The sequence below is a fragment of the Culex pipiens genome, chromosome 1, assembly GCF_016801865.2.
Source record: "Culex pipiens pallens isolate TS chromosome 1, TS_CPP_V2, whole genome shotgun sequence".
Taxonomy (NCBI): Eukaryota; Metazoa; Arthropoda; class Insecta; order Diptera; family Culicidae; genus Culex; species Culex pipiens.
In genome coordinates, this window is record NC_068937.1 from 105,066,798 (window position 1) to 105,092,504 (window position 25,707).

Here is a 25,707-nt window from a genome sequence, read left to right on the forward strand (position 1 = left end):
GAGAAGTGTTCAAAGTATCTCAAGAAGAACTTTTCATAAAATTTTAACAAGTTTAAATAGTTAGTTAACTATAGTTAAGAAAATGTTGATGAAAGTCATTATTTTAAACTTCTCAAAGTGTCATGATTTTCTCAATGAACATGATTTTTAATCGGAAAACGGAATGCATTTTCGGATTCTTTGGACAATTTTCCACTAGGAGAAGGTTAAATAAATTTGTAAATAATAAATAATATGTGTTTTTGAAACACCATTTAAAAAAAATCTCCAAATTTATAAGCAATTTCAGTTAAATAAATTTCATCTAAAATGTGAAAACTTGTGATTCGTGCTTCAAATTCTGTAAAAAATGCAAAAAAAAAACGATAATTTTATAAACAAAACCAGTTTTAACAAATTTTAGGCGAAATTTCGACTTTTTAACAATTTTACCTTAAATTTATATGTATTTTGCTTAAAAGCTTATACACTTAGTTAACTAAATATAAACATTGTTTTTTTTTTTCTTAAAAACTATATCAGCTACTTTAGTGATGGTACATTTAGGGTACAAATAAAGTTTGAACATCTTAAATATGATTTTAACAAGAAAAACTATGACTATCAAAGTCACCCCGGAATTAAAACTAAGAATTTTTAACGTAACTATTTTTTTTAAACATTATTGAAAAAACTTTTATTCCGAAATAGTGCATGGACTTTGTGTAGTCTACCCCAGTACATGTTTTAAAAATAACAATCTTGGGAAAAACCTTACCTGTTGGAAAATATGCTAAAAACAAATTGAAATCCTATCAAAGTCACCCCGGTTTACGGTACCTAAAATAACCTAAATTACACAACATTGTGCATAATAAACGTAACACAATTATTTTCTTCACCACTAAACGAATCCCGGCCAGAAATCTTCACACCTTGTGGCAAATCATACGGCTTTAACTGATTTAGACTAAACATTGCATTAGATGCTGATTTAATTAATGTTATCTTTCCAGGAATAACACATTCCTGGCCGGAGCCAACGATCAATTTTTGAAACATAATGTCCTGGAGATACACTTCTTCCTGTACCGTGACTTAAGTTGTTTCATAATAACTAGGATTATCGTTTTTCGACAACATTGAGGAAAACTGATAAAAGTTTTAACGAATCACTTCAGCCGAAAGCTTAACTTCTGCTCGATTTCTTTGAAGACCGGAACCGCCAACATAAACGCCGATCCCGTAAACAGTATTTTTTCTAAAAATTTTAATTTTCAATTAGATTTCCGGACTGCTGGTCGTTCGGAAAAGCATTCCCCCAGTCGGAAACTGCATCCAGCAACTGGTTTTCCGTACAATTTATCTTCAAACTACTAACGAGCTGATCCAGTGAAGTCCGCTGCAAGGAGGTGAGATTCGTGCCCGTAAGAACTGCCAGCGGATTATCGCACCCCTGACTGAAAAGTCCGTCGGACGTCCGTCGTTTGTCGTCCGTGCAATCGTACGACGTCACACGACAATGTCGCGCGACTATCGCACGAATGTCAGACGTTTTTGCACCAAAATGTCGTATTTGTCGTGCGATCGATAATCGAAATTGTACGACATTGTCGTACGACATTCGACCGACGTCGCACGGTTTTGTTATTTAGAATGTCGTGCTATTGTCGTGTGCTGTCATTTCGGATTTTTAGGTTATGTTGCTGTTGAAAAAAACTGTTGTGTTGTTTTTTATTTTATTTTTTATTCAAACACATCTAATTTCACAATAATATTAACTTTTTCACGAAATTTAACTTCCGGATCGCCGATTCTTCTCCAACTTGGCATTCTTCGGATGCTCTCGGATTTGCCTTGACCGCAGCTTCCGGCTTGGATGTTGGTGTTGGACTTTTGCTTCTCGATGAGCTGATCAAAGTTTAACCCGCCAATCTTGGATCTCAGGCGGATTGATGGCCACCAGGGTACGTGATAACGTGAATACTTCCGTGGGTTCTACGGAGGCGAACTCATGGTTTCCGGCATGATCAGATTGGAATATTTTAGTTGCCTGAAAAAAGATAACGTTGACGTTTACATTAGGAATGAGCAGGATAGCTTCTTAATATACACTGCGACATTTGCCAAATTACTTTAATTGGCATCAATTTATAAAATAAATTCATACTTAAATATTAATAATATAAAAATTTCAAAAAAGGTATTTTAAACATTAAAATCAATTAAAAATTAAGACATTTTAAAAATAGATTTAAAAACTTATAAAACTATTTTTTTTGCAACAAATTTTAAAATCGAAATTACAAGAATTTATTTTTTTTTAAATTAAGCATGTATGTTTGCTGATTTTTTGAAATTTTTAAATGTTTGAAATTTAGGATTTTAAAATTTATGAATTTCAAAATTATTTAAGAACTCTAGAACTTAGAAGATTTTTAAGGATTATACAATTAAGTTTTAGGAATTTGGGCTTTTAAATATCAGGATTTTTAAAACTATCATTCTAAAAAAATCTAAAAATCTAAAATTCTAAAATTCTAAAATTCTAAAATTCTAAAATTCTAAAATTCTAAAATTCTAAAATTCTAAAATTCTAAAATTCTAAAATTCTAAAATTCTAAAATTCTAAAATTCTAAAATTCTAAAATTCTAAAATTTTAGAATTCTAGAATTTTTAAACTTTTGAAAATTTCTAATTTTATAATTAATAGAATTTTTCGAATTTTCAAAATATAAAACTATAAAAAAAAATTTGATTGTAATTTTATTTTAGAATTTTTAGAGTTTTAAACTCATAATTTTTTGAATTTTTGAATTCTAAACTCTAATTCTAAATATGACGAATGATATTTAGATTTTTTTATTTCATGAATTTTGGGATTATAAGAATTTTAATAATGTTAGAATTTAACAATTTTAGTATTTTAGAATTTAAGAATTTCAGTATTTGAGGTTTTTTTCAATTTCCAAATTTAAATATTTTAGAATTTCAGATTTTTTAGTGTCTTGAGAACTTTAAGACCTCGAAAATTTTATGATTTATTAAACTCTATAATTTAAGAATATTAACAATTTACAATAATCTATGAATTTAAAGAAATTTTTAGTATTCAAATGCTTGCTTTCTATAATTTGAAATACTAGAGTTTGAAAATTAAGAATGAAAAACTTTAGAATTTTACAGTTTTAGTGTTTAAGATTTTTTAAATTCTGGTAATTTAGATTTTTCTTTAGTTTAGAATTATTGGGTAAAAACGTGGATTAGATAACAATTTTTATGTTTTGAGGTTTTGAATTTAATACAATACAAACACACACTTCGTTTCTAAAACATGACTCACCAGTTTCATCAGGTATGTGCCGCAACCTCCCGCGGAAAGTAAAACACCAAACACCAACCGCTACCTCGATCGCAAACCGGTTCATTCCCGTCCCGTCTTCCGGAATGACCCGCCAAATTTCCCGTCCTCCTTCACCGCCTCGAAGACCGAAATCTGAAATAGAAGACACCAAGGAAGACACTTTGATTCGGTCACTCGCGCACCCCGGCCGGATCATTTCGGCAGCAAAAATATCACAATCTAGAACTAAACTTACCTATTATCCGTCGAAAATCGTCCAAAATCTTCTCAGCTCCTAAACCAAATACCAAAAGTAACGACAGCTGGTTCGATTCGGTTGCAATCAAGTCCGAACAAGATCAACTGAAGAGAACTGTCAAACTGTTTGCGTCGACGATAATCGACGTCGAATTGAAGGAAAATCGATCGAAAAAACTATGTCGAGCATGTCAAGTGTTTGTCGTCCGTTTGTCGTCCTTTCGACCAATCGATATCGAAACGGTAAAATCAAAACCGCGCGACAGCTCGTACGACGTGCGACATTTTTCAAACAGGGAGATGGTGCCCAAGCAGGCATCATTCACCTTCTTGAAATCGTGCTTGCGATTAGCGTTGAAAATCGTAACCACATTTTTGCTACACAATTTGAAGTGCAAAAAATTCCTCGCAAATACTGCAAAGCAAATATTTCTGCGACAGATCGACGACATTTCGCTGGTTCACGACGGCATTCTCACAGTAGATAAACCGCAAAATCTGCAGAAAAACATCCTCCTCCACGTCCATCATCATGATCGGATTAAGTAAACTGTTAAGTTTGGCGTCCGAGAAATCTCCGTTCAGCTGAGCGTTGAACACCGGACTGCCGACCCTGAGTATGTTCCGGTGGCCGTACATCCGCCGGTGGTTGGAGCCAACCTCGAAGAAAACATCCGCCGTGAACTCGTTGTTTACCAGCTGGCCGAGGCGACCCGCCAGAGGGATGTCGTGTTGGAATGCCATGCTGAAATATCGCAGTTGGTTGTTTTTTTTTAAGGATTTAATTTTGATATTACTTAATTTACCTGCTTACAAATGAAAGAAATGAACGAAATCCTCAGCTCAATTTATATGATTTATTGACATCATCGATTGATTAGAAAACTTAACTAAACAAAAGATGCAGCATGCTATAAAAAGTTGCCTTCTTCAGCGATTACACTGAAAATTCATCGATATCGAAACAATAGGCTCCCAAAACCAAAACAAAACAAATAACGCTGTTCGCCATCTACTTTCAAGTGGGAGAATTTTGCCCAATGATTGTGGAAAGGGCAAACATTATTAAAATTTCAGATTGATTTTTGGGCACCTTATTTACTCCAAATTCTGTCTTTCAGATTGAAAACGCGAGAACTTGGTTAGATTGCTAAATTTAAAAATTTGTTGTATAATATAAACGTTTTTTTTATTTTAAATTATGTTTTAGAAATTCGCGTTTATAATAAAAACAAAACTCTGGCTCGAAGAATTTATATTATAAATTTTTTGAGCCAGAGTTTTGTTTTTATGATAAACGCGAATTTCTAAAACATAATTGTATATACGTAAAAAAAACTTGTTGAGACTAGATCTTAATTGGTTAAATAACTATTTACTCGAAATGACTATAAACGAAGGGGAATGCATTTAAGATTATTTTCAGCTGATTGCAAAAGATTTTTTTGATATTTTAAAGGTATTTTGAAAAAATATTTTTTTGCCCCCTGATTTTTCGGGCCGTTTTTGAAAATGATGGGGAGCGACAAAAAAAATTATAAATATTTGCAAAAGCCTCATTAGAATAAGGAAAATTCAAGAATCTTATCAAATCATTACCTCAGAAAGGTAAAAAAAACATTTTAAAATTTCGTGATTTTGTTTTACTTTTATAAAACATGTTAACCATGATCGACAACGACCAACGTTTTCTTTTTCGTGAAACGGAAAATCTCGTGATTGTTACAGGCAAACCCCATATTTCAACAAATTAATATTTTTGAATTTGTCTGCTCTACAACTTTGTAGAACATTGATAAAGAAACCTTGACAAGTAACAAAGAACATTAAATTTTCAAATTCAATGAATTTCAATGAACAAAACATACATCTCAAGGTTAGTGCAGATCTGAAAAGAACATCAAATTTTCTTTTTTAAAGATGATTTATTTTTGTATTTTTTCCGAATCAACACCGTTTCAGGCTGCAGGTTTCGTGTGAGTTGATAAAGAATTGCTCAAACTCAAACTCAACTTGACGGCAAACTGTGGTAGTGCAGGCCAATGAGCACCGCGCTGGTATTTTGTTAGATTCTCTCCTTTCTGAGCATATTCATTTGTGACTCTGGTCGACAGACGGAGTGGGAGGAGAAATTCACGTAGTATTTGTATCTTTGAATGGCTGCGCACTTCAGTCGGCAAAGATTTCATCGGCGATGATCTACAGTGAGTCAAATATTTGTCCGTACCCCCACATACATAAAAATCGACTAAAGTACCAACGTCAATCGACGCGGCAAAATGTCCTCTCAAAATCCTGTCGTTGAGTTTGTTAAAAAACATTTTTTTAATACAAAAACTGTTTGCTGAAAAAAGTTAAAAAATTAGGCCAAATAATTGTCCGTACACCTAATAAAATTACGAAATCTGATCGATTTGAGTGAATTCTTTGAGTAAATGTGCTGTATCAAATACAAGTACTTTAAGCTAGTGTGTGACAGTTTTTAACTTCTGATAAGTTTTTCTAGTAAGTTTATATAAAAAAATGGTTAAAATTTACTTTTTTAAGTAAAACTTATCAAAACATTAGTTTTTGAATAAATATTTCTAAAAAAAAAATTGTTTTATGTTGTAAGAGCCTGTATTGAACAAATTTCAATAAAATTTCTAATCTAATCTAATCAGACCCTAGCGCAGCCAATCTTTCGAAGGGATCCTGGAGAGTGCCTTAGGTTAGATGACGCCTAACACTCTTCTTGTCATTTATTAACATTTGTACTGCCCACCAATGAAAAAACGGCTAATATCCACTTTTGGCAAAAACGAGATATTAGCACCAGGTGGTAGAGGATGTTCCAACGCATCTTCTGGAACTTGAATTTCACTAAAATAGTGTTTAGATTTGGCTGCCGATGCGAAAAACCAAACGGCTAATATGCCACTCTTATGGGAAATTGCCTTGACGGAGATTTTGTGACAAACACTTAAACGCGTTTTTCTCGGAATACTTGATTTGGCATAATAGCCGAATTTTCAATTATGGGCAGTGTAGTGCGCCATTGCATTAGAATGCATTGAAACATCACAAGCGTTAAAGCGGCCAGGCCTACTGCGTAAAGCCGTATCGCAGAGATGACTCGTAATTGGGTTGAGTTTGAGCACTGAGTGTTCGAACAACAACACAATTCTGAATCGACAGGGGAGGAAGAAGCGTGGGGACACACCACCATACGCTCCGAGATTTGGTTGTATTCGTTGGGAGCACCATGCTAAGAAGGTTTGGTACTCCGGGACCCTCTGGGATGGGACATTGTATTTCCACGAATGCCCTGGACTCTATTTGCCGTGGTTATAGCGCCACAACTCGCTCTCTGTAACAGTATTCCTAATTCCAGTCCACGCTCACCAAGTCGTCATGGCCTAGTGGTTAGCATTTTTGCTTACCAATCCAAAGGACGGAGGATCGAACCCCGCCTCGAGCGACTTTGATTTTTCGTTCATATTCATCATTCAAATTTATGTGTTCTTAACTTTCTCGTTGGGAGCAGATGGGAATCGAACCCAGAACCATTCGCTTACAAAGCGAACACCGTAACCAGTCAGCCACGGCCGCTCCTAACAAATTTCAATAAAATTTGTTCAAAAATACATTGTTTATATCTTTTTTAGTAAGATAGAGGACAAAAAACCCAATTTTTTGACATTTGAAGCATCCAAATTCGTCCACTACAGCCCGATTACGAGTCCCTAGTCAGAGATTTGCAATTTTCACTTTTTGTGGTGTGAATTTCTGTTCCAAAATTGCCTGAGAATGTTTTGCTCGAACTATCATATTTCGATGAATAGGTTGATTGCAAGCATTTTTTCGAGTTAAGAAATTGATTTCTGTTGAAAAAATAAAAAATAAAAGTACCCGAGCAGACGGAAATAACTTGAGAATAACATTTTTTGATATTTGAAAATACTAGGCCGATAACATTTTATGTTATTTATAACAGGGTTTGTTATTCGTCGTTATGATTTTTTGTTATTGGATTTTTATTATAATAACAGACATATAACACTTTCAGTTATTCTTTGAACAAATCTTTGTTATTATTTTTTGTTATTTTAACAACTAATCCGATCATCCCAATAACAGCTGAAGGTATTCTTCCATAACAAAAAATGTTATTCCAAAGTTGTTTTGGCTTTCGAGCAATATCAACCAATAATGTATGATAACATACATTGTTATTAAACTCTTATGCAAAAATTGATTTTTTGCTGGATAGGTACTTGAAAAATTTCGCAAACGAGGTTAAAATTTTGAAGATCTGGCAACCCTGCATCAAGTTTTGCTCTCCTAAGTTTTACCCAGAGGATAAAACCTTTAATATGCCTTTCAAACATTCCAAAAATGCTAAAATTGTAAGTGAATCATCTGTATCGATTATTATACCGAATATCAAAATATTGTTGAACTGTGATTGAAAATTGGGAACAATAAAAGCAGCCATTCTGGGTCTAGTTTTATATTGAGTAATCAACATTTCATTAAGTAAACTTAATAAGTACACACAAAATGAGTCTGTTGTAATAGAAAAATGTATTTTCAGCACTTACAAATAACATATCCTTTTATAACATAACTTTTTCTCTATGTTTCCCATATGCAATTACATACATTCTACCAACAAAGAAACGACAATCATAATAAACAAAAAAAAAATCTTCACGCAAATATCTAACATATTTTACAAAACATTGTACAGCACATAAGCAACGCAGCTATAGTAGTTACAGGTGATATCTTTTACTGTTAAATTTACACCTTTTGGCAAATTATAAGGCTTAAACTGGCGCAGACAAAACATTGGTGCTGTTGGAAAAGCATTCACCTTCATAAACCCAATTATTAGGCATTGTTCTTCTGAGCTGACTGTAAGTTTTTCAAATATTATTTCCTGGATGTACAGTTCATCTTTGATGACCGATTTAGTCAGGCTGGTATGTCTTTGATTTTCTGTTTTAGTTAAATAAGAAGAAAAGGGTCTATAAAGCATTTGATTAATTACCTGTGCATTAACTGAAATTTCTACTTCATATCCTTCGAGATCAGGACTACCGACATAGACTCCGAACCCGTAAATGGCGATTTTTCTGTCGGTTTTAATGTTCAGACAGATATCAGGATTGTTAATGGTGCAATAACCATCGAAATTTAGCAACTTTTTACATTTAAGACTACGCTGTTTTTGGCTAAGAATCAGATGGCGAAGCTGATATGTGCTTTTAGTTTTATGAAATTTTCCCCATTCAGAAACAGCATCTAGCAGATGATCTTCAGAACAATTTATCTTGACACTACCAACTATCATTTCTAATGATTTCTCGAGCAAAGAAGTTAGATTTTCACCTGAGAGAAATCGTAACGGATTATCGCAGATAATCTCCAGACAGCAATCATTCACAATGGGAAACTCATGTTTTCGGTTGGCGTTGAAAACCGTCACTACATTTTCTTTCCACAAACTGCTGTTAAAGAAGTTTTCACAAATACATCTTAAGTCGATGAGCAAATACTTTTGCGACGCGTAATACAGCTCCACGGCGTTACGATGATTCACGGTGGCATTCGCGCTGTAGATGTACCGCAAAATCTGCAGAAAAACGTCTTCCTCCACGTCCGTCACCACGATCGGATGCTGGCGGCTGTTGTTTCGGGCCTCGACGAAGTCCCCGTTTAGTTGAGCGTTGAACACCGGACTGCCGACGCTGAGAATGCTCCGGTGGCCGTACATCAACCGCTGGCTGGAGCCCACCTCGAAGAATACATCCGCCGCGAACTCGTTGTTTACCAGCTGGCCAAAGCGATCCGCCAGTGGGATGTCGTACTTGAAGGGCATGCTGGTGAGTTACAGGGTGTATGTTGATGAAATTTTACTTATTTATTTTTAACGTTTTTTTTTATTGAGGAAAACATTAATTTACCTGTATTTGCTTTTATAAATATATCACACAACTGATTTCTTAACACGATTGCTCTTTCTAATCTACACCACAATAGTACGAGGAGAAGAATACAATAGATTTCTCGTGCCATAAAAAGCTTTCTCAGCATTTACAACATCTGAACACTGCAGATCAATTAGCAGTGTTTTTTTTGACAAAATGTCAATGACATCGTCTTGATAGGGTTTGCAAACTTGAATTTGCGGAGTAAACAAGTGAATATTATTAATATTTAAATATAGGATAAGATATAGGATACAGTACAGGATAGTGCCTTCCTGACAATCATACATTCAGTCAAAATAGCATCAAATTTAATATGTTCATCAAATTGAGCTTTATTACTCATTTATTTTGATAGGGGTATCAGATCTTCAATTTCACTGCAAGGTCTTTTGATAACCTTTTTAACGATAGTTCGCATGATAGATCCTGACTGATAGATCCGGACTGATAGATAGATTAGACTTGGTTTCGAAAAAGTTTATACATAACCATTAAATTCTTATAACTTTCAGATATATGGTTATCAGATTTTCAATCTCTTGAGCTCATTAAAAAGGTATTTTTAATGGGATTACCCATTCAGCGATGGGTTACATGCAGATCCGGACAAATTTTGCATCAAAATATTTGAGATCAGGCCTCCAAAAAGAGTGTAAGTGCTTATTACTTTTGCTAGGGTTGTCAGATCTTCAATCTATTAGGCCCCATTTGAAAGGTCTTCAAATGCATTTCTAAAAATGTATAACATGACGGGTTTTATTATGAAATCCACCCTTTTTGCAAGTTTCCAGTCTAAAGGATAAATCGTTTTTGTTTAGCATAACATTTAAAGTACACCCAAAGTTAAAGTCCAGGCGGATAGTCCTTTCTAAAAGAAACGAGAGGAAAGTACTATTTGGCGAGAGTAAACCCCTCTCGCGCTACAACAACTACAAATCGTGTTCATTCGTTCATTAAAACAGTTCATCCCATTATGAATCCCCCATATGAACAAATGATTGCCACTCAATCATCGAACCGTGGTGGCCGATACGGCAAAGTTCTCGATTCGAGTCTCGGTATCGATACTTTTTTTCAGTGATCCCCGTGCACCGCGTTTTAAACGCGTTCTCTGTTTTCTGTACTCGATCAAACACCAGCACCGTGTGTGCACGCGTACAAGCAAACCTAAACTCTCCCGTGTACAGGCTGTACCCGTACACGAACCTCAAGTTTAAACCGAACCTTGCACCTCGGGTACAAACCCCGAGCAGGCCGACGACGCAAAAAAGAGACAAAAATAGTTCTCTCACGCTCCCTCTCCGCTGCAGTCACACTACAGTGTTTGCCGCAGAGAGATTGAGAAGCAATCATTTTTTCGTCTCTTTATACGCTCTTCGCTCGCACGGCGTTGTTCCCGAGGTGTGCACCCCGTGTTTACACCGCGTGTAAACTTGAGTGCGCCGTGCGGGGAGAACTCGAACATGGTAGCCTGGTGTGTTTGAGGTTCATCTGCACTGAAAACTTATACGGCGTGTACGGCGTGCGTGCGTTTCGGGAAGACTGCTTTTGCCTTCCTCACTGAGGTAAGGCTATAATCCTGCTCTAAAAATGAACTTCTATTAAAAGCTCCTAGACCCACCTTCATGTATACATATCGACTCAGAATCGAAAATTGAACAAATGTCTGTGTGTATGTGTGTGTGTGTGTGTGTATGTGTGTGTATGTATGTATGAGACCAAAATTCTCACTGAGTTTTCTCAGCACTGGCTGAACCGATTTTGATCGAACCATTTGCATTCGACTTGGTTTAGGGTCCCATACATCGCTATTGAATTGATTGAAGTTTCGATAAGTAGTTCAAAAGTTATGGATAGAAATGTGTTTTCACAAATACCCGGATCTCAATTATGTGCATGGATCCATCATCCGACCCATCGTTGGTTAGGTAATTTAAAGGCCTTTCCAATGAGTCCAAAACATTGAAGATCTGGCAACCCTGTCTCGAGTTATGACCGACCACTTAAGTGATATTTATGTACTTTTTGAAGCCGGATCTCACTTAAATGTATGTAAACTATGTCCGGATCCATCATCTGACCAATCTTTGGTTAGGTAATTTAAATGCCTTTCCAATGAGTCCACAACATTGAAGATCTGGCAACCCTGTCTCGAGTTATGACCACTTATGTGATATTTATGTACTTTTTTGAAGCCGGATCTCACTTAAATGTATGTAAACGATGTCCGGATCCATCATCCGACCCATCGCTGGTTAGGTAATTGAAATGCCTTTCCAAAGAGTCCCAAATATTGAAGATCTGGCAACCCAGTCTCGAGTTATGAACACTTAAGTGATATTCATGTACTTTTTTGAAGATGGATCTCACTTAAATGTATGTAAACTATGTCCGGATCCATCATCCGACCCATCGTTGGTTAGGTAATTAAAAGGCCTTTCCAATGAGTCCAAAACATTGAAGATCTGGCAACCCAGTCTCGAGTTATGACCACTTAAGTGATAATTATGTACTTTTTTGAAGCCGGATCTCACTTAAATGTATGTAAACTATGTCCGGATCCATCATCCGACCCATCGTTGGTTAGGTAATTAAAAGGCCTTTCCAATGAGTCCAAAACATTGAAAAAATGACAACCCTGTATCAGGTTATCACCACATTGAGTTCTTTTTTTTCTGGATCTCAAAAAAAAGCTGAATCCACTCATATTACCCATTTTTGGTAAAAAGTGAGGAAGGCATCAACCACTTAGGTGGATTAAGTATTTTTTTTTTTGTTTGGAATTACCAAATTACAAGAGATTAATTCCATGAAATTGTAGTTTTTTACATTGATATCGTAAAAAATCTAATTAAAATAAAATTACGGCGAGGGAAATTATTGATTATGGATAATGTTTCAAAAGATGTTTGTATATTTATTAATATTACATCACTGAACATTTCCAAATTATTTCTTCTGTCAAATTCAGACGTTCTAATCAAGGCAATTATATAATTCCAAGAGGCTCACACCCGCAGAAGCTTTTATTACTCATAACAGAAAAATTAAGCTGGAAATTCGATTAGTTGCCTACATGTTTCGCCCCATAAAAATGCCACAACCTCAACTGGCAGCAGGTATAGAGTAAGCCTTAATTGAGTTCTTTTGCTCAAAATTCTATAGCCTTCTCAGTGCCATCTCGGCCAGGATTGGGAAAATACCTGACAATAGAGACGGAACATTGGCAGAACTGGCAGCCTCAGCGAAACCGTGTCATTTGTGCTCATGTTCTTGTATTTGGGTGTGGGTGGAGGTCATAACAAATGGCCACCGTGTCTCCACGTGATTGCGGTCTTGCAGGCAGGTATGACACAATGGTTGTCGATTTGGAATGTTTGAGTCACAATCTGGGATTTTCTCTTTGTGACCTAGATGAGGGAAAGAGCAGCTCTACGAAGATGGGGCTGTTATCATCACCATCGACGTCGTCGTTGTCGTCTTGTTGCGGCTTCAGAAATCTCTTTCGAGAATCGATAGTGTGCGGCAAACCACACGAAAACGGCTGCTGCTGCTGCTGCTCATAGACAGTTCTGTTGTCACACTGTTAGACGTGTAGCACACGTTTCAATATCAAATAATACAGCACCCACAAGAGCCGAAAACTAAAGTTAGAAATGGAACGCGCTGCCTTGTTTGTGTGTGGGAAAGGCTTCTGGCTCGAAAAGGCACATATTCACACCACTTTTAGCGAAAGTAGTTAGTGTTTGCTTTCAGACTTATCCCCAAAACTATAAGTTAAAGAACAATTCATATCCTGAAGAGACAGCTCTCGTGTGTTTAAACTCAGTTGCATTTTAAGAGCTTTCCAAGCACCTGCTACTACGCTAAATGCTCGGTTGTTTAACACGTTTAAGTTTGACACTTTTAAGTTTGGTTTGACAAAGTCTATCTAAAACGCTACGAACTGTCACTTTGGGGACTATCCATAAACCACGTGGACACTTTTTTGGAAATCTAAACTCCCCCCCCCCCATGGTGGACAATTTCCACACAAATAAAATCTTTTTTGTATGGAACGTGGAAAATCGTCAAACCAACCCCCCCCCCCCTCTGCCTAAGGTGTCTACGTGACCACTCCTACAAAGTAGGAAGTTATTCAAGCACAAGCATGACTGTTTTCTTACGACATTTTTGAAGTTGATGTCAGTAAACGCTTCAGTTTTGTATAGGTATGGAACATTTGAAGATGCTCCAATCAACAGAATTGAATTTTAGTGTATTCCATGCCAGTAAATAAAATTAAAAATTTCGCAGCCATGCGCACTCACGTTTCTGTCAAGAAATTTGAAGTGCTCACTTCCTAAATGATAAATTATAATGTCCGGAACGATTATTTCTTAGACTATACCTTATTAATTCTACTGAGTGTATCTTAACTATAGCTGGAGGATCAGGTTCTTCTCAGAATTTCATCTAAAAACGGCTCGAGCACGAGAGTGGGTGTGTTTGCGGCAGGAGGTCCCCCCCCCCACCCCTTCCGGCTATGCTAATTTTGTAATTACATAAGCGGAATCGCAAATTAGCTGTATACAGAAGCCGGAGTTGGAAACTACACTTCGCGAAGATGAAGACGCGTCGTGTCGTGTTGAAGATTATGCGGCCGCCACGAAATGATCCTCGCGTGGGTGGTGGGTGCGTGTACAAGTATCAGAACGCGGGATTAAGAATTCATAATGTGATAAACCGAGCGCTAATTAACGCAACCGAATTCTATCTTTGCTATCGCGCGTCTGCGGTGTGGGAGCAAGAAATGAGCAGACGGGAGCCGGTGCTGTTGGGTTTGAGTTGAGGTGTCTTTTGGTGGGAAATTGTGTGCGTAATTATGGCTGTCTGGGGGAAATTTTAATGGTGACATTAAAGCGTTTTAAAGTTTACGACTTTGGTCAGTTTTTTCTTCTCCAAATCTCAAAAGTTCAAAAAATTTCACAATAAATTGTCAACCTCCACTTCCTGTTCAACAAAGTTTCCACCACACCAAATCAATTCAACATGAAATGAGCCATGCGCTGCTGCTACTTTGAAAGAAAACATCCGAACTGGAGAAATTGCTACATCGAGCAGCAAACAAAATAAACAGCATTTCGTATGTTTTGAATAGGAAAGCAGTGAAGGAAAACGACATCAACTTGGGTTTATTTTGTTCTCGAACGAGATTTCCTTCGCTCTTTTGTCAACAGCTGGGAAACTGTAGGAAATCGACATTGTCTTTTTTTTAGACTGCGGATGAGCAGCTTTTGCATAATACCAGTTCGGGTTATTTATTTGATAGTTGGAAATAGAAATCAACCCTTTTTTTATTTGCAAGCCAGGAATTTCTAATTGTTCAAGATTGCAAATCAGTACAACAACCGCCAATTTACCCCACCTTGAGAAATTGTTTTCGTTGCGTTCTTTGCCAACCGATGGATGATGCAAAACTTTTCCAGATGTCTTTTTGGCTGTCTTACTCCAGAAAGCTCATTTTTTGCAGACAAACGTTTTGCTTTCCGTTTCTTTGTTTGAATTCCTAATATCTGGTTTATGCTCTTTCCTTCCCAACATTTGTTTACTTTTGGTGTAAAGTTTTCCTTTTGGGTTCAGGACAGCTTTTCCGTACTCCTTTTGTGTTCTGATGTAATTTTATGTGAATCCTGATTGAATTGAGTGTGCTTTGGAGAGCTTCTTGGGTCTCTAGTGTGTGACCAGGATGGAGTAAACTAAAGTAAAAGGGGTTCTGGGGATGAATCTGGTCAGGTAGATTTTTCAAGATTAATTTTGTTTACCTATCCAAGTAATGTTGTAAAAGTACAGGTAATTTCGAAATATTTCATTTGATTTACTTACTTTTAAAACATTTCATCTAGATATGTATATTACCTGTAAAGCGAAGAAAAAATGTCTTTGAAATTTAACAAGTTAAGAATTATTACTTGAAAATTTGTTCCAACTGCTGCTTTAAAAAATACTTAAGATAATATCCCGAAAAATCTCATTTGTATCCACACACTCTTAAATTCCAGCTCAAATTGTTCGCCGTAAAATCCACTTGCTCCACAAAATTTACATATCCCCATACGGTGAGTAACGCGTACGTGGGCGCCATGGCCACGTAGCCCCTCGGGATGACAGAGATAACTTTTTTGATGATTGAATTCGTTGCTCCAGGTACCATCAGCATAAACGAGCAACTGTGGAAAGGGGACCACTGAAAGTATCCAGCGGAAATCGCGGGTGGAAAATGTGTGTGGATAATAAATTTCAATCCGATTTAAAAAAAATAAATCCCAGATATTTTATTTCAATTTCAATTGAGGAGAGGACCCAAAAAGCGTCCATTTTTCAAAAAAAATGTAGGGTATTCTACAAAAAAACAAAAAAAAAAGTATTTATATTTAAAACTGTTGAAAATCGTAAGTATATCATTTGCTTTTTAGTTTCAAAAATAAATAGATTTTTTTCTAAGTAAAGTTTTTCAAGAATAAGCATTAAAGTGTCTGGTTATCTAATAAAAACAAAGCAAACTTAAGAACCCTGAGGAAACTGAAGAAACCTGAAGAAACTGAAGGAACAAACAAAATCAAAGAAACAAAAGAAAATCAAAGAAATTCGAAGAAATCCAAATAAATCCAAAGAAATTCGAAAATCCAAAGAAATCCAAAGAAATCCAAAGAAATCCAAAGAAATCCAAAGAAATCCAAAGAAATCCAAAGAAATCCAAAGAAATCAAAAGAAATCCAAAGAAATCCGAAGAAATCCAAAGAAATCCAAAGAAATCCAAAGAAATCCAAAGAAATCTAAAGAAATCCAAAGAAATCCAAAGAAATCCAAAGAAATCCAAAGAAATCCAAAGAAATCTAAAGAAATCCAAAGAAATCCAAAGAAATCCAAAGAAATCCAAAGAAATCCAAAGAAATCCAAAGAAATCCAAAGAAATCCAAAGAAATCCAAAGAAATCCAAAGAAATCCACAAAAAATCCAAAGAAAACCAAATAAAACCACACAAAACAAGAGTTGAATTGAGTTGAGTTGAGTTGAGTTGAGTTGAGTTGAGTTGAGTTGAGTTGAGTTGAGTTGAGTTGAGTTGAGTTGAGTTGAGTTGAGTTGAGTTGAGTTGAGTTGAGTTGAGTTGAGTTGAGTTGAGTTGAGTTGAGTTGAGTTGAGTTGAGTTGAGTTGAGTTGAGTTGAGTTGAGTTGAGTTGAGTTGAGTTGAGTTGAGTTGAGTTGAGTTGAGTTGAGTGAGTTGAGTTGAGTTGAGTTGAGTTGAGTTGAGTTGAGTTGAGTTGAGTTGAGTTGAGTTGAGTTGAGTTGAGTTGAGTTGAGTTGAGTTGAGTTGAGTTGAGTTGAGTTGAGTTGAGTTGAGTTGAGTTGAGTTGAGTTGAGTGAGTTGAGTTGAGTTGAGTTGAGTTGAGTTGAGTTGAGTTGAGTTGAGTTGAGTTGAGTTGAGTTGAGTTGAGTTGAGTTGAGTTGAGTTGAGTTGAGTTGAGTTGAGTTGAGTTGAGTTGAGTTGAGTTGAGTTGAGTTGAGTTGAGTTGAGTTGAGTTGAGTTGAGTTGAGTTGAGTGGTTACAACAAATGAAATCTTTTCTCTTGCAATTCAGGCTGGAACTGCTCGTTATCAATATGCTTTAAAGAGCCCGCGTCGAAACATCTCGTTGGTGGGACTTCTTGCGAGAAAAAAAAAATCTAGAACACGTGGAAAATTCCAATTGCACCCAGCCAGACCCTACAGACCACATAAACACAACTTTATGAAACCATCCGTCGTCTTCGTCGTATGAGCTTTCTATGAGAGGGCGGCAGGAGGTTCGCAGATCCCAAGTCATTGTAAATAAGCAGGATATGATGATTATCGACCCCCAGGGGATGGCATCACGTCGTTGGCGTCGTTCGTTCGTTGAAAAAGGTAAGTAAGTGAAAGTCCAGGAAATCGTGGACCACTTTTCCACGAACCAACCCAGCAGATTGATGTACCAAGGAGATTCTCGATAAAAGGCACTTCAGAGAAGGCAGTTGTCCCAAGGGAGTGGGAGACAGAAAAAAATGGAAACAATTCGAGTACAATACTCTGCAGTCAGTGTGGGCAATGAAGAAGAAGAAGAAGCAGTTTTTATCAAGTCGACTTAACAGGGGATCAAAATATCGACGAGGGATCGACGCATAAATTTACCGCCGGAAACTTGCGGACGAGGGATTTGGGAAACAATTTGCAAGAAAGTGACCAACAATGACAATAAATTTTGTACCCCCCTCCTCCACCCACACCGTTCATAATTCACAAAAGCTTAATAAAACTTTTTGTTTTCCTTTGGTCATTGTCGTGACTTTGTTTTGCTCTCCTTGTCAGAATTTTTTAATGGGGTGAGTGATCAAGCAAAAGCAAGAGTTTTCCAAGTCTGAACGAAAAAAAAGGACGAACGAAGAGCCTTATCACGGTGCGGGGCATAATCAACCGAAATTTATGCAAAGCTATTTGACTCGCAGATTCAATTAATTACTTGGCGGAGAAGAGAAGCGACCTTTACACGGGGGTGGATGGTTTATTACGGTGACGTTTTGTTGGCATTGGAGGGAGTTTGCAGAGGGGAAATTCTCTACCAACTCACACGAAATCAGAAACAGTTGTCCCGAACCCTCTTCGATTTGCGTGAAACTTTATCCTAAGAGGTAACTTTTGTCCCTGATCACTAGGCCGTCCCAAAAAAATGAAAAGTTGTCAAATCTTCGGTGCTCACCCCTAGAATGATAGATTAGGATGTCAGGAACAATGTTTTCATACAACAAAAAATTCCCAAAAATGGTTTACAACTCGCGCGCGGAGCTTGAATGAAAAAAGTGCATTTTTCGAGTATTTTTCAGAAATGCGCGTAACAATCATACTAAAGTTATTCAAATTTGGTCACCTTGGGCTTCAAGTTATAGTTTAATGTCCCCTGAACAAATTTCTGTACAGACATAGTCCATAAAAGCTTGTGTTTGGGCATGGCAGGGCGTTTTAGGGAGAAAAATTTGTATTTTTTAGCCAAAAAAATTCAAAAATCACTCCCCAAAACGAGCCAAAAAAATTTGCAGCCAAAACTAATGCATTCAGCTTATAAGAAATTTTACGAAGATCATTTTGCTTTTTTTAACATTCAATTTATGTCCACGCAAAGCCGAGATATTTGATATTGTTCCTGACATCCTAATCTATCATTCTACGGGTGAGCACCGAAGATTTGACAACTTTTCATTTTTTTGGGACGGCCTACTGATCACGAATCCGAGGTTCGTTTTTTGAAATCTCGTGACGGAGGTGCGGTACGAGCCCTTCCATTTTGAACACATGTTTTTCAATAATTTGCAGGCTGAAATGGTGATGAGATGGAAATTTTGTGTCAAAAATAATTTTATGTGAAATTATACGCCCGATTTATGTTCCGAAAAAACGAATTTTTCATCAAAAAACACTGATTATGTTTTAAAAACTCTGCCATTTTCCGTTACTCGTTTGTAAAATGTTTTAGAACATGTAATTTTAAGGAAAATTTAATGTACTTTTCGAATCTACATTAACCAAGAAGGGTCATTTTTTAATTTAGAACAAAAATTTTCATTTTTAAATTTCGTGTTTTTTCTAACATTGCAGGCATTTTTTTTAGAGTGTAACAATGTTCTACAAAGTTGTGGAGCAGACAATTACAAAAATTTTGATACATAAACATATGGCAAACCCCGGGTTTGCTAGTAACTAAAACGAGTTATCGCGATTTTACGATAATTTTTTTTTGAAAAGGTTGCTTTTTGCGTTTCTCTTTGTTTCGTCGTCCGTGTCTGTCGCGGGTGACCATGAACAGCCATGATCAACGACGAACAACTTTTTTTTCGTAAAATCGCGATAACTCGTGATGTTGTTAATTTTAACAATTTTGTAGAACATTGTTACACTCTAAAAAATAACCCTTGAAAGTTAAAAATAACACGAAATTTTAAAATGAAAAAATTACCCTTCTGGGTTAATATAGATTTCAAAAGTACATTAAATTTCCCTTAAAATTACATGTTCAAAAAAAAAGAATTGCATAGTTTTTAAAACTTTTTTACTGTTTATTTTGCATGAAAAATGCGTTTTTTTTTCGGAATTTTTAATACGCCATCAAATCGGGCGTATAATTTTACATAAAATTATTTTTGACACAAAACTTCCATCTCATCGCCATTTCATCCTGCAAATTATTGAAAAACAGGTGTTCAAAATGGAAGGGCTCGTACCGCACCTCACACTTTACAATGATCCGATACATTTAACGTCCCATCAATGATGTGCTGTATTTATATTGATCCAGGAAGTGGCAAAAATATTTGCTCAATAATTTGACGAATTTCTTTCTAAAACTATCTAAAAAAAAATCCTCCAAATCCAATAACATCATCTTGTAGTCAACTTCTTTCTGAACAAGTTTACTTCATGAATAATTTGTTTTTGTCACTTCAGTATCAAGATATTGTCATTTTTGTAAAATAGAAATGGTGCATTTTCAAAATTCTCTTTGAAAAATTAATTTTGTCACTTAAATCACTGTTTCATCTACTGTCAGCATGTTTATGTTTCCAAACCATTTGCGTTGTTTCATAACAGCAATTGAAAGGCAAAATCAATAGATTTTATTGATTTGACTTTGTAACGTATGCGCCACTTAGAAGAAAAGCCCTCACTCCTCAGTACATCAAAATCATACTTTTTCATGTTTTTTTTTGTGAGAAACAATAAACCTATGTATTCATAAAAATAATATGATGTATGAAAATATTATCAGTCCATTTTCAGGGGGTCCGAAGGTTTTTCGCAACATTACGACACACTAGTGTTCATCAATAATTAAAACCTTAAAAAATGACAAGCATTCCACACTCATTAAAATTATATTATGCCGAGATCAAAAGCCAATCAATTACTCACAGATAAATTTCTTGGTCGAAGGACCAAACAAACCAAAACCTCCATCATAAACCGCGGCGAAGGTTGCTGTAATTCCACCAGCAAAATTACAAAAGCCGCGTCAAATCGAAATCATTAAACATCGGTTCACTGCCAAATGGGTTGCCGGGGAGCTTGGTGGTCTGTGAATGGCGTGCCCAAAATATGATAAATCGTTGCGATCCATCAAAAATGACTCGGAAGGAAAAGCTGGAGAAAAAACGAAAAGCGTCTGTCTAGTGTCTACAAAATGGGGAAAAGTCAAGGTCTTTCCAGTGGAGGACTGTTTTACTGGGTAACTTGGAATGGCATAATTAGACGCTTAAAATCAGTTAGAGTATTTTCGTTACATTTTTATGTTGAATACAGGAAAGTTAGATTGTGGAAAATAAGTTCTTTTATTTCCCAGCATAACTTTAAGTCACTTTGTTTAGCAACCCACACAAATGCAGCTATGTTTTGCTCATTTTGGAGGCCCCCCTTTTTTGCAGGGGAAAATTTTTCCCAATCCAGGTCGGCGTGTTCAAACAAAGGCCGCGTCAAAATTTGCACATAATGGATGTGGCTTTCTTTGGTGAGGAAAAACACCACCCACGCTTTGAAAACAAATCCCCCGCCCGCGTCTCACTTTATTGTCATGGTATTTTGCTGATTTGTGGTGCCAGAGGAGGTTTACTGGGTTGGGATCATCCAATTGGATATTGATATTTTTGATGTGGGAAGGAGAGGGCTTTTGGGATAGTGACGACGGCGCTTTTCCATCATCCGGGCTTCGCACTGCATGGAATCAGTCTTACAAAAGCAGCTATTCGGTGAAGCTGAGCTTCAAAGTTTTCGCTCATCCTACTCGTTGCACATTGGATTTATTTGCGGTAATATTGGTCAAAACTTGAATATCAGAAGAAATTTATTTATTGCATTGGACTTTTTGGTCAAAAACTGAAAATTATAATCAAAATGATTCTTTTAATTCCAACCATAAGTTCCACACCAAAACATGGTCAGTGTCGAATGAGCGATGTATATTAATTAAATTAACGATTAAGCTTTCACGAGGGGTCGAATCATCGCTGGGTTGGCTGGCTTCGGGTTGATTAACGATGCGATGAGTTTTCATAACGATATTGGTTCGCTGGAAGCAGAGCGAGCCTGGCCGGCACTGGCAGTGAGTGTGTCGGTGATTGAAGCAAATTTAATTAATTTCGCCAATTCTCGACATTCTTGGCTAAGCAAATTTAGAGCAGAAGGAGCAGGAAAGCTTTCCTTTACAGGGCGGGCAAATGATTGCTAATATTATCCTTCGCTGATCAAGTCATTTGGAATGATTCGATGGTTGGAAACTTTGCAGAAAGAATTTAACGAATAAAAGTTTCAGCCATAAGCTGTAATCTCTGAGAACTCGATTGAGCTGATTTAAAGTAAATTTATTTCTTAACACGAATTGTGACATTTTCATGAAAATTCCACAAAGTTAATTAATACTGTAATTGAAAACAAATTTGAAAACCAATTTGTGGATATCCCTTCAATAAAACATTCTTTTTAAACGAATTTCAGCATCTGCATCTGATCAATACACTTTTAGCGTAATGCTAGTAGTTCATCCAAACTCATTAAAGCACAAATTAGTTTGTCAACTGCCAAGCTAATAATATTTTCCCATTTCTCAAAACCTTCCTCCTCTGCCTGCGCCTGGTACCAAAGTGTCAACCGGCACGCCGTTAATGTCACCAAAGTCAGAACGTATAAATTCGACACCGCGGTACCATTAATATTCCTCCTCCCTTCGCCCTCTTAGCCCTGACTCACACCACACCCTGGTATTTAACCGCTCTGCAAAACGCCCAGAAATGTGATCGATCGTCACCGAGAGAAGCCGGAAATTGAACGACAGCGCGTTCAGTTGGGCCTACCCCACCTAACCACTTTGGCGTTTGGGTTTCCTGGTAAATTCCTGGTAGATTTAGGGGAAGGTTGCTAGTTTCGTGCTGTACATGTTCGGACAATATCTAATATTAATTGTTCGTTCGTATATCCAAAGGTATCTTAGAAGTTTTTGGCCACCATCTAGGATTTAAAATATCTAAGTTACTATGACTTTAAATTGATATATTTGAATTTTAGACAAATGCACAGACTTTTATACAGACATGTTGTAAAACCATTTGGCATTTCTGATCCCAAGTTTAATTTTTCCGATGGTTTTGGATGATTGAATCTGGACTGAACTAAAAAAAATATGGCCTTGTGAGGAATGAAAATATAAAAAAACTGAGTTTTTTTTTAAGTTATGCCAAATTGACCCTCGATTTTCTTTCGATGATATCTTGGATATCATTGATCAGATTTTCAATGTTAAAAAGTGAAACTTGTATAAAATTTCCACAACATTATAAATTATTTTTTTAATTTTTTTTCTTCGTGATTGAACTCCTCAATCTCTTTCTCAAGGAGTTGAAAATCTCTCACACAAGTTTCACTGTTTAACATAGAAAATCTGATCAATGGTTTCCAAGCAGTGTTGAAAATCCGATGACTATGATTAAATTAGCGATTAATCGCTGCCTGTTACACCTTACGAATAAGACTGCTGAGAATAGTTATTAGAGTGTAACAAAAATGACTTTTTGGCGGGCATTCAAGGGTTTGTTCCGGTGGGCATACTAAGCCCAAATCCAAAATATGAGCTTGATCGGACGTAACAGGAGCTGGCGCTCCACCCTTCAATTTTAAATGGGATTTAACCCGTAAAAAAAGATTTTTTCAAAAATGTCACTTTTTGAGGCATTTTGGCCACTGAAGCGTTTATTTTCAACATCATTGGCGTGTAGGCCAGATCCTTGCACATCTTTTGGTACATATAACATTGAAATTTGGAGCACCCTGGAGCTCGGTACAGATCAAATGGCGTCCAGGGCGTCGTGAGGCGCGACGCATATCTTTTTTGCCGGGGCCGATTTTTCGAAAAAATGCCAAACTTTGAAGGTCTGTACCGAGCTCCAGGGTGCTCCAAATTTCAATGTCATATATACCAAAAGATGTGCAAGGATCTGGCTTACACGCCAATGATGTTGAAAATAAACGCTTCAGTGGCCAAAATGCCTCAAAAAGTGGCATTTTTTTACGGGTTAAATCCCATTTAAAATTGAAGGGCGGAGCGCCAGCTCCTGTTACGTCCAATCAAGCTCATATTTTGGATTTGGGCTTAGTATGCCCACCGGAACAAACCCTTGAATGCCCGCCTAAAAGTCATTTTTGTTACATCCTAATAGTTATGATTCTATAATTGCCACGACTAACTGTAATTCGTCAAGTGTACGATCGATGATTGTTAAAACCCATGACTGCTGGCGGTAAAGGGGCAAGGTTGTATTTTGATCGCAGCAAGTTGGCGACTAAACCCAATCATTATTTTTTTTAATCGTCCCTGCCGCCCTCAACGATCAAGTGACAGTCGGAAGAAACGAGATCAAAGCATACTCAGAGGGCCTTTCTTCAGGCAAACATATTCGCTAGAAGAGATTTTCTTTCAACCTTGTTTCCAAGATATCATCGATTGATAATTGAGGGTCAATTGGGTAGAACTTTAAAAACTATTTTTTTGTAATTTTTATTCTTTGCCTGGCCATATCTCAGGAACCAAAGCTCGGATCAACAATGTCCAAAAAAGTTTTTTTCTCTGCTTTTCGAAAATATTTTTTTTTAAAGCTGGATAATAGTGAGTCCCAAAGAAATGTGGCGGAAACCTTCAGGCTCACCAGGATCTCGATAGGTTTTTCCTCAGGAACAATGTTTTCATGCAACGAAAAATTCCCAAAAATCGTTTAGAATTCAAAATACTGTAAAATGGTCGTCCTACAAAATGGCACTTACGTCACATAGTCAAATCTATGAAAGTTATTGATTCAGCTTGTAAATTGCAGTCTACAACAATGCAAAAGGTTTGGAAACATAAAAATGCTGGCAGTAGCTGAAACAGTGATTGAAGTAATAAAACTGAGTTTTCACGGCGAATTTTTAAAATTCACCATTTTTATTTTACAATTGTTCAAAAAGCAAAATTGTACAGAAAGAAATTGCCTACAAGATTGAGATATTGGTTTTGGTTGCAAACAAATTTGAGTTTAATTTTTTAGAGAAATTCCTGAAAATTTCAGGCAAGAAAAAATCATATTTTCAGCGTTAACCTCACAGCAAAAAATCCGATGGTAAAATTGCATGCAAAAGCATGCACATCACCTTCGTCAAAAAAGACACTTACACACTGCATTTACAATTTTTGTAAACACAAAAAAGTGGCAACTGACGGGATTCAGACCAAGTACCAACAGTAAGGGTTGGTGCCTTAGCCCGTTCGGCCATCAGACCGATGAAGAATGGAAAGAATAAACAAACCGTTTTTCAGTAAATTGCAAATCGTGAGTTCTAAATGCTTTATGGGAATTTTTCGTTGTGTGAAAACATTGTTCCTGAGGCAAAAACCAATTGAATTCCGGGTGAGCCCGAAGGTTTCGCCACATCGTCTTATTTTGGACGCACTAATAAACAAGGATCGAAACTATAAAAAAACACTTTTGTTTAATAATTAAGTTTAAAATACCAAAAACGGTGCTATTTATAAAAAAATACAAATGCACTACACAAATGCATTTTTGATACTTTTCAAAAAATAATTGCATGGCCAAAACCAAAACTTCCGTCATACACCAGTTCAAAAGTTTTAACTTTTTGTCTTCTTCAACATATAAAAAAAATGAAAAAAAATCAAAGGGATAAAAGTAACTGGGATAACCGTCGTTGGTAACTCCACATGCCATAAAAAAAATCGTACAATAACTCCATCTGGGAAAACTTTTCCAACGCAAAAAGAAAACAAACAGTAAATGACACATTCTCAATGTTCACCATAGGATGAAATTTCGAAAAGCGTGTATGAGCTATTTGGATATTTTTCCACGATTCTAGACTACTTGAAGCTTCAAACATCGTGGTTTTCATTTGAATATCATTATGTACATGTTGGTTTAGTTCTGCATCAATTCGTGACAAAATCAGCGTTTTGAAACATTTTTCCAAAAACTCCTGGTTTTCCGAGAAATAAAATCCAAAAATTATTCTTTTGATTGCATTTTGTAGGTTTTAGATGTACACGCAAAGAAATTCCGGTGAACGTT

General features: G+C 36.4%; 3 protein-coding genes across 9 annotated transcripts in view; all 3 read right to left on the reverse strand.

Moving 5' to 3' along the window:
* Window positions 1-25,707, reverse strand: part of LOC120422010 (5-hydroxytryptamine receptor 1-like) — a 204,720-nt gene that overhangs the window by 40,413 nt on the left and 138,600 nt on the right. The gene's annotated exons all lie outside the window — the stretch shown is intronic.
* On the reverse strand, window positions 3,886-4,524 carry LOC120422015 (BTB/POZ domain-containing protein 3-like). The gene is made up of 2 exons (XM_039585340.2): window positions 4,388-4,524; window positions 3,886-4,326 (listed from the first exon to the last, which is right to left on the reverse strand). The coding sequence occupies exon 2, from the start codon at window positions 4,323-4,325 to the stop codon at window positions 3,960-3,962; it is 366 nt and encodes a 121-aa protein (XP_039441274.1). The 5' UTR covers window position 4,326; window positions 4,388-4,524; the 3' UTR covers window positions 3,886-3,959.
* On the reverse strand, window positions 8,129-9,691 carry LOC120422011 (BTB/POZ domain-containing protein 6-like). Of its 4 annotated transcripts, none has more exons than XM_039585333.1 (3): window positions 9,533-9,691; window positions 8,958-9,448; window positions 8,129-8,564 (listed from the first exon to the last, which is right to left on the reverse strand). In XM_039585333.1, the coding sequence occupies exons 2-3, from the start codon at window positions 9,445-9,447 to the stop codon at window positions 8,296-8,298; spliced, it is 759 nt and encodes a 252-aa protein (XP_039441267.1). In that variant the 5' UTR covers window position 9,448; window positions 9,533-9,691; the 3' UTR covers window positions 8,129-8,295. The 4 variants fall into 4 exon arrangements, with proteins under 4 accessions (XP_039441267.1, XP_039441266.1, XP_039441270.1 ...); XM_039585336.2 differs by having other exon boundaries at window positions 8,399-8,564; window positions 9,125-9,448; XM_039585335.2 differs by having other exon boundaries at window positions 8,459-8,593.

Coding starts and splice junctions, on each gene's coding strand:
- LOC120422011 (XM_039585332.1), bottom strand. CDS start 9,447: ATGCCCTTCAAGTACGACATCCCACTGGCGGATCGCTTTGGCCAGCTG.
- LOC120422015 (XM_039585340.2), bottom strand. CDS start 4,325: ATGGCATTCCAACACGACATCCCTCTGGCGGGTCGCCTCGGCCAGCTG.